This window comes from Chelonia mydas, chromosome 3 (assembly GCF_015237465.2).
Source record: "Chelonia mydas isolate rCheMyd1 chromosome 3, rCheMyd1.pri.v2, whole genome shotgun sequence".
Classification (NCBI taxonomy): domain Eukaryota; kingdom Metazoa; phylum Chordata; order Testudines; family Cheloniidae; genus Chelonia; species Chelonia mydas.
The window spans coordinates 195,856,984-195,866,479 of record NC_057851.1 but is presented as its reverse complement, the minus strand read 5'-3'; the positions used below and the strand labels follow the sequence as shown (position 1 = coordinate 195,866,479).

Genomic DNA, 9,496 nt, shown 5'->3' with positions numbered 1-9,496 from the left:
CCCTAGGACTAGACTTATTCAACTTGACGCTAAACTAACAGCTACCGGCTGACAGCCTGATCCAACTCCTATTGGAGCAGAATTATCCGCTTCCCATCGGAGGCGCCTTATTTTGCAAAAATCACGCTGCCCGTTCGTTGTCTCTCATCGGGATGACTAGCTCCGATACAGGCTGGCAGGGCACCGGGCGCTGCATTTATTTATTTATTGCATGAGCAGCCCCTGGTGTCTGCAGAAATCAAACCGCGACCAGGATAGTGGGGGGGTGTAGTGATGGGGGGGGGGGGGGGGAAGGGGGTGGGTGGAAGGAGAGACAATGCTCAAGATTTGATTTGCAACGCAGGAAAGGTAAAACCCCCTACCAAAAATGACATGTCCGGATCCTTGAGCTCGGTTTAACTTTAGCAAGCAGGTTACTGGCGGATCTTTTGCAAAATAAATAAAACTCACCCGCCTCCGAACTAAGCCACCTGGAGGCAGGTAATGCTGCAGGCTAATGGGCCAGGGCTGGCGCGACGCGTGACTCCTGAAACTACCCCCTGCGCCTTCCTCCCAGAAGTTTTACAATCCTAGGGCTGCGGGTTTGGCTCTGGCAGCCGCGCCTCGTCCTCGCTTCCCCCCACAACCTTCTCCTCCTTCCCAACCCGGAAAGGCTGGGAAAGCAGCGGGGTGTGTGTGTGTGAGAGAGAGAGAGAGAGAGAAGGAGCGAGCCGCCCCAACCCCGCTCCCCTTTAGGGTGGTTGCAAAGAGCAGCTGGGACCGGCCCGAGGAGGCGGCGTCCCCTTTAAAAGCCGCGAGCGCGGCGCGGCCACCGCTCGCTCCCCGGCCTCGTGATTGGCGGGGAGCCTCCAGCCCCCGGGGTCGTGACATCAGCAGCGCCACAAAAAGCCAAGCAGGCATCCAGCCCCCTCGGCCAATTTGCCAGCGAAAGGGAAGGGCCTGGGCACCCCCCGCGCGCCGCGGGAGGAGCGCGTGCGAAGAGAGCGGGGGTCCCCCTAGCGCCGCCGCCGCCCGGCGCCTCGCGGAAACGGCAGCGGAGGGAAGGAAAAGTCAAAACTTCAGCTGGCTGCGGCGGCCGCTGCTGGACTCGTCTCGCTGCTGATGCTAAGGGCGTATTTTTTCCAAGGAGGCGGCGGCGGCTAGCTGATTTGCATATCGATCCCCCCCCCCCCCCCCCGGCGCGTGCACACACGAAGCCACCACGCTTGTGGATCGCTGCTTTGCAAAGGGAGAGCCCCCCCCGTCCGCCCCCCCGCCCCAGTCCCCTGGCTGAGACTCGCCGCCCGCCGCCTCCCGCTGTCCCTCCGAGGCGGACGGCGCTTCTGCGTCCTGCCCCGCCGCTGTCAGGGGAGCGACGGCCAGGGATGCTGCAGGAACGCCCCGGAGTCCCCGCCGCGGACGCCGCCCCCCGTCCCCGCCGCTGCGGCTCGCAGGTAGCGCCCGGGCCGGCGCCCAGCCCGCTGCCCGGAGATGACTCCCAGGAGGCGCGATGGGCTGCCGCGGGGGCGTTAGAGCGCTGAAAGGAAGCGGGCGACGAGCCCAGCAGCCGCCCAGTGTCTCCCAGGGCAGGGACGCCGGTGGCTTTGGCTAAGGACGTAGCGGGACTATTTCCCTCTTGCTTCTGAGAGCTTCCCCGTCCCCCCCGCCCCGGAGCTGCTGAAACGTGCCCGGAGAAAATAACTCTCGCCCCCCCTTCCCTCCCCACGGGGGTGCCGCATCGCAACCCCCGCACGCCGCTGGGGAGGTGCTTGCAACGGATACAAACCCGCTACCCGGCGGGGAGCCCCCCTCGCTCTTCCCGGGCCAGACGCTTTCTATGTGGAGCCCGTGTCAATGGACGGGCCCCGGTGCGCTGCCGCCGCTGCGTAGGCGATCGGCGGGCTCCTAAAGGTAAGCGAGGCGGCCGGGCACCTGGGCGAGCCCCGCGCGAGCCTCTGGCTTTTGCACACCTGTCCCGCCGGGCTCCGACCGGACGCGGCTACTCCCCCTTCTCCCCACGGCGGATCGGCACATTGCAGTCCCCACGTGCAGCCTTCCCACTCCGCCTCCGTGCAGCCCGCATGGAAGCTACTTTAGGGTGGCTGTTCACACCCCACTGATGATGTGTGTGTGGGGGGGGGAAGGGCTTTTTCTAGGGGTGACACTAGCCTGGCCGTCCAGGTCCAGGCTGGCCCAGCCCTTGAGCCGCCCCCCGATCTTCTTTGTCTTGCATGGCCCCCCCAATCCTTCTATAGCACCCCGCAACCACCACCCTGCCCCAGCTAACACCCCTCTCTGGAGCCAGCTGGCCGTGGCCCTAGTAGGATCCCACCTCGACATGGAGATGGCCGGAGCGGTTCCTGTCCGCAGCCGGTCGCTGTGCGCAGAGGTGCCCTGTCTCTCTCCATCTGCGGGGCTCCGCTCTGCTGTGGGCCAGGTTCTGCTGTGCAAGGGCCTGGCCCATGGGGGCGAGGGGGTGGGGGGGCTTTGGATCCGGCCTGGGATCTGGAGTCCCTTCGGGAGGCGGTGGAGCTGCTGCAGGTGTAACCGAGAGCAGGACGTGTGACCCGGTGTGGACAGGGCAGATCCGTTTCCACGGCCCCCAGCCGTGCCCTCGGCCTCCCTCTGCAGGGGGAGCAATAGCTGGTGTGCAGGACCGGGCCCACGGGGGTGTGTGTGTGTGTGTCCCGCCCCCCCCCCCCCCCCCAGGGAAGCCAGCTCTGGATCGGGCCCCGGAGCCGCGTGGGTCATGCCGGGGCGGTGGGACGGGAGTGGGCGCCCCTCGCCGGCCGCCCTGACTTGCCCCCCATCCCGCCCCTCTCCGCGCAGGTTGACCATGGTGGCCGCCGTCCGCTCCCTGCTGGCGCTGCTGCTGTACCAGGTGCTGCTGGGCGGCTCGGCCGGGCTCATCCCGGAGGTGGGCCGGCGGCGCTTCAGCGACTCGGGCCGCGCCGCCCCGCAGCAGCTGCTGAGCGAGTTCGAGCTGCGCCTGCTCAACATGCTGGGGCTGAAGCGGCGGCCGAGCCCCAGCAAGAGCGCCGTGATCCCGCCCTACATGCTGGACCTCTACCGCCTGCAGGCGGGCCAGCAGCTGGGCCACCCCGCCCTGGGCCGCCAGCTGGAGAGAGCCGCCAGCCGCGCCAACACGGTCAGGAGCTTCCACCACGAAGGTAGGGGCCGGGGCTGGCTGGGCTGGGGTGGGGGGTCTCTCTGCTGGGCTGGGGGGGGGGGGTCCTCTCTGCGCTGCCCCCCGGGGATCGCCCTCCCCGCCCCAGCGGTTCTTGGGAGCTCTGGGTGCGGGTTCTGCTGCCCCTTCCCCTACAGGAGCGGGGAGAGGTGGGAGGATATGGTTTGGGGGAGAGTGTGTGTGGACTGGGGTGGGGGGGCGGGGTTGGTAGGTCCTAAGCTGTGGGTCCTAAGCATGTGCTCAGTTGTCAGGAGTATTGTGTAGATGAGTGAGTGTGAGCAGGTCTTGTGTGGTTGGGGTGTGTGTGTGCCATCAGCATTGGACCCCCCCCAAAAAAAAGGGGGTGGGGAGAGGTGTGTGTGTGTGTGGAAATCTTTCCAAATAGGTTTCAGAGTAACAGCCGTGTTAGTCTGTATTCGCAAAAGGAAAAGGAGTACTTGTGGCACCTTAGAGACTAACCAATTTATTTGAGCATGAGCTTTCCTGAGCTACAGATCACTTCATGCATCCGATGAAGTGAGCTGTAGCTCAGGAAAGCTCATGCTCAAATAAATTGGTTAGTCTCTAAGGTGCCACAAGTACTCCTTTTCCTTTTCCAAATAGTGAATGTTTGGCTGCTAATAAGTTTTGTTAAACTCACAAGAACGGTGTAGTCACGTTTTTTGTTTGTTTGATGGTTGTTGTTTTAAAAGCCCTCATCAAAGCAGTCCTTTCAATGTAATTAATGTTCTGAGGCATTTATTCCGCAAATCTCCTCCCGCTTGTCTCCCCCCGAGCCCATGCGAAGTTTTCATTTTATTTTTACAGCTTGGGTTCAAATTAAGAATTCCCACAAATAGCCTTCAAAAATAAAAGCTAAACACCAGAAAAGTCGCCCAGTTGATCTGGGTTAGGTTTTTGGAAGGTTTCTAATCCCTGGGAGAGATCAATGCAACAATCAATTGTATTGTTTGCACAATGACTTTCTTGTTTTGGGTTTGAATCTAGGATAGATTTATTGTAGATCTAAGGTAAGCCTTCAAAAAAAAAAAGTTGATAAAAGCTGGTCATTGGACTTCATGTGCACCTGAGCCTTCAGGTAACATGGTCATCTCTTAATTAAGATGCTGAATGCATTTTAAAAGTAGGTAAAATGGGTACTTACAAGAACTGGAGTGTCTGTGGCTTAAAGTAAATATAGTAAAGTAAAGCTATTCAATTGTTCAACAAACTTTTAGTACCCATCATCTCTCCGCTTTGTTAAACGTGTGCACATAAATCTATTTGTTGAAAGCTTTCCAGCTTCTGAGAGTTTGAATCTAATTAACTAGATCACTCCTGTATAACTGGAGTCCTACATGTAGAAGTTCCAAAAACTAGTTACATTTAGCTGTTACATACAGCGAACACTCCATCATCTCTGTATGCATTTAGTAAGCATCAAAGATAGATCTTGACTTCCTGGATGAGTTTCTTCCTTTTTAAATTTGTCCATTTTGTAGTTAATTGGCTTACCAGTTGTATGCCCATGGATGGACAAATAAACTCGCATAACATAGCTGAACTGGGGTATCTAATCTGACACAGATAGACTTGTACAGTGAGTGGTTTGTATGTTGCCCATCTGCTCTTCGCAAAAAAAAAAAAGTTTCCAGAACTTGTAAATAACTTCTAGCTATTAGTCTTCAGTGGTGGCATGCTGTACTCTCACTGTAAACTTAATGAAAATACAGACTCCACATGTTATAACATGGAGCTGTGACGAAAGAAATTTTATTAGGATTTAATTAAGTTGGTATACAAAGGAAGTGGCCTAAGATCAGTCGTTATATTGTCTGATGGGAAGCCTTATAATGAGGAAGAAGATTAATGGTGAAATCTAACCTTGCACTGTGGTTTGTGCTTGTGTGTGAAAGTAAATTCTTCATAATGAATGGGGGAAAATCCAGTGCATGGTTCATTCATGCTACAACACTTCTGAATGTAAAACTATACGTGATGGGGGAGGGGGGGGAAGAGTCTACAAAAGTTGGAATTCTACAAAAGCACATTTTATAGCTTAAATCTGCAATTTAAGTAATCATGCAACAAATTAAAAAAAAAAAAAATCTCAAAGCACTTGCCTTAAAACCATTGGTCAGATCTAGCTACCTGGAAATCCTGTTGACTCTTGAAAAAAACAAGAGTCCATGTTTAGAGGTAGACAATTACAATACAGCTGTATATATTTATAAATTTTGGGCTGGATCCAGAAACTTTGATGAATAATGCTTACTCATACAAGAAATTGAAATTAAAGTCAATGGGATTAATCACTTGAGTAAGAATTACTCACCAGAGTAATGATTTCAGCTAATAAGATGAATGAATTGTTGTCCAGCATATTTATCACCAAAGTTAAAAAACACTTTTGGAAAGGCTTATTTGTTAATACTCTTGTTTATAATTTATAGGGCTACACATGGTCTGAGCCACATGCAAACCCATGCATTTCCCCCCTCAAATATCCCAAAATGTTTAGTATTTGGGGGTGGGGGAGAGAACAGGATAAACTTTAGGAAACCATTTCTCATTTGTATTGTTTACAATGAACTCGTTTCATTGTCGTAGTACCACCCCTGACTTTCAGCAGAAGAAAAAATCAATACAAATGACACCTTTTATGGATATTCAGACTAAAATAGTAGGGTATGCTTCATAAAATACCATCACAGATGTGGAGTTCCTAGTCTCCAATTAGGACCCAAAATCTGTATATTGAGATTTGTAAAACTAAATAGTGGAGTAATATTTTTGGAATGGAGTTTAAGGGATTGACATAAAGCCATATTTTTGAAAAAACCAGAAATGCAATAATTACCTTAAATCCTCAATCAGTTTTAATTATTCTGATTAGACCTCCACTAACTACAGTGCTAAAGTTTTCTTGCTAATGTCCTTGAATTCCAAAGTAATGCTTCACATTTCTTACCCGTTATTATAACCACCTGGAATGCAGAGTCTACCAGAATTGGATCAAAAGGCTTGACAATGAATGAAGTATTCTTAACTTCATGCTATACATGCTTGCATAAATAAACAGAGACAAGGGAAGCAGTATTTTTTTTGTAAAAGTTTCAAATCTCACATGTGGCGTTACACTGTTTAATGTTTCCAGCCGAAGAGTAATTCACGTTTTTGCTGCTTGTTCGGTTACTGATGGTGTTTTTGTTTTCCCTCTTTGATGAACTTAGAAGCTTGGGAAGAGCTGCCAGAAGCAAGTGGGAAAACAGCACGGCGTTTCTTCTTTAATTTAACTTCCATCCCTAACGAGGAGTTTCTCACCTCGGCTGAACTTCAGATTTTTCGGGAGCAGGTGCAGGAAACCTTTGAGAACAATAGTAGCTACCATCACCGTATTAATATTTATGAAATTATAAAGCCAGCCACAGCCACTTCTAAGGACCCTGCCGCGAGACTTTTGGACACCAGGTTGGTGCATCAGAATGCAAGTAAATGGGAAAGCTTTGATGTAACACCAGCTGTAATGAGGTGGATTGCACATAGACAGCCTAATAATGGGTTTATAGTAGAGGTGGTTCACTTGGACAATGAGAGCAGTGTTTCCAAGAGGCACGTTAGGATTAGCAGGTCTTTGCATCAGGATGAAGATAGCTGGTCTCAATTCCGGCCGTTGTTAGTAACTTTCGGCCATGATGGCAAGGGACACCCTCTCCATAAAAGAGAGAAACGCCAAGCAAAACACAAACAGCGCAAACGCCACAAATCCAGTTGCAAAAGACATCCTTTGTACGTGGACTTCAATGATGTGGGGTGGAATGACTGGATTGTTGCCCCACCAGGATATGGTGCCTTTTACTGCCATGGGGAATGCCCTTTTCCATTGGCAGATCACCTAAACACAACAAACCATGCCATTGTTCAGACTTTGGTCAATTCCGTGAATTCCAAAATCCCTAAGGCTTGCTGTGTTCCAACAGAACTGAGTGCTATTTCCATGCTCTACCTTGACGAGAACGAAAAAGTTGTATTAAAGAACTATCAAGATATGGTTGTGGAGGGTTGTGGGTGCCGCTAACACAGCAAAATATATTAGACAAATACAAAAAAAGCTGACACTTTAATATTTCCCAATGAAGACTTTATTTATGTAATGAAATGGAAAGAAAAAAAAATACAACTATTTTGAAAATATATTTATGTCCACAAAAAAAGTTGGGAAAACAAATATTTTAATCAGAGAATTATTCCTTTTAAAGATTTTAAATGTATTTTAGTTGTACATTTTATATGGGTTTAATCCCAGCACATGAAGTATAATGGTCAGAATCTTATTTTGTATTTATTTACTATTATAACCACTTTTTAGAAGAATAGCTAATTTGTATTTATATGTAATCAAAAGGAGAAAATATAGGGTTTGTACATAATTTTCCAAAATTGTAGCTGTTTTAATTGTGTGTATTTAAATTGAAAAGAATACATGGAAGGTTACTATGGCAAAGTGCGTAGCACATTTGCTTTCTGCTGTGCTACTGTTAAGGTCACAAGTTCAAGTCCAGAAAAAAGTGGATAATCCACTCTGCTGACTTTCAAGATTATTCTATTGTACAATTCTCAGGAATGCTGCAGGGTGGGCTGTCCAATCCATGAGAACTGGCATCCTCCTTAGGTGGAACATTTGGATAAGAACCAGACATTATTGATCTAGTATAAATACTGCTATTCCCAACTAATTTGCAGAGTGAATATAAGCAGGGCCAATAGAAATCTTAGACCTACAGAAAAGTTGAATGTTTGTCATCCTTCTCCTCTCATTTAAATCCTTATCCTGGCCAAATATTAAATAATAAAATATGATGATTTCTTTTCTTTTTTTGTGTGGTGATATATGCTAAAAAAGGAACAATTTTATTTCTACTGGCCCTTGTCTCTAACAGTTGGGAATACAATTTATTTTTTTTTTCTTACCTCAAATGAGAGCTCATTTTATGCGGAATGCTCTAGAGAACGAATCTTCAAACTTTACCCTAAGTACAGAAAACTATTGTTAGCTATGGGCGCTATCTACTTTCAGCTGCTGGTTTTGCTGACTCTCGGAGTAGTTTTGTCTTTCTTTCCGGGGTCTTGTGTTTGGAAAGAATTTTCCCGCCAAATGTTAAACCGATTTCAGATAATAAATAATAGAGCTCTGACATTTCATTCTGCAAAGTCCCATCTGTAAGAGCAAATGGTTCATTCACAAAGATAAGCTGTTTTCTGGGTTTTCTTGCTTCTTAAAGTCTTCATTTTATATATATATATATATATATATATATATATATATATAAATAATATTTTTAAAAGGGCAAAAACATGATTTGCAGTTGGCAAGCAAGGCGTTAATCGCAGCTCATACTTACTGAACATTTACAAGACTGTTGGTGTGGTAGTTTGCGAGTAATTTGTAGAAGATGGGAAGAGGATACAGAGGCTGGGTTCCTTGTTGCATTGGAAGCCTTGCCAAATATTAGACTAAAAAGTACCTGAGATTGGCTTCTTGCTGATGTACTGTAAATTGGACTGAAGCCAAGTGCAGAATGAAGTCAAATTAGCCTATGGGTGGTAAGTTTGTTCTTACATTCAGAACTCTTAGCTCTTAAAAGCTGTAGAATTGGCCACAGAATAATGATTGTGATTATATCCTCCAGGAACTTTGAAAGTTGCTTTTCTGTTTTTAAATCTAATCAACCAAAACCTTTGCCAGAAGGTGGCATTTCAAAGCCAAGAGGGCAAGTCTCCATCCATGGACCTTTTAGGCCAGCTTCTGAAATAGTATCAGATGCAAGCCATGTCACTAACTTGCTTAACGTGTGGGGTTGCTGGGTTGTGGGTTTTTTTAACTATTAATAAAAACCAGTATACTACAATGGATGTACTCACTGGGCGCATGGGTCAAAAGCCTTCTAAATAGACTATATCTTTAAGACCGGTTAAAGAATAATTCCTTTCTTTGCCCCAAATAAATCTGCAAATGCAATTGTTAGAGGGGACAGGAGAGAAAAACTAGAATAATTACTGATTGGATGTCGCCATTTTTCTTTGTGAGCTGAAGATATTTATTAGGCTCCTCTGTCAATTTCTGTGGCAGGATAAGTTTAATATATACACTTATTCTAGCAATATCATTTAAAAACATCTATAAAGAGATTTTTTTTCCATTCTCTAGTTTTGTGTACTTTGGAACAACTAACGTTTATTTGTAATGCTGATTCAAGATCATGGCCTAGGCTTCTGCTGGACGGTCAGTCCTCTTGGTTTCTAAAGTTCTAGTGGCATTTGGGGGGAGGCATAGCTCACTGGTTTGAGCAT

General features: G+C 47.9%; 1 protein-coding gene across 1 annotated transcript; it reads left to right on the top strand.

Annotated features, from left to right (window-relative positions):
• Positions 1-1,752: 1,752 nt before the first annotated feature.
• BMP2 (bone morphogenetic protein 2) lies at positions 1,753-9,219 on the top strand. Its single transcript, XM_037896166.2, has 3 exons — positions 1,753-1,890; positions 2,809-3,149; positions 6,379-9,219. Exons 2-3 carry the CDS (start codon positions 2,816-2,818, stop codon positions 7,221-7,223), a joined length of 1,179 nt encoding a protein of 392 aa, XP_037752094.1. The 5' UTR covers positions 1,753-1,890; positions 2,809-2,815; the 3' UTR covers positions 7,224-9,219.
• Positions 9,220-9,496: the final 277 nt, after the last annotated feature.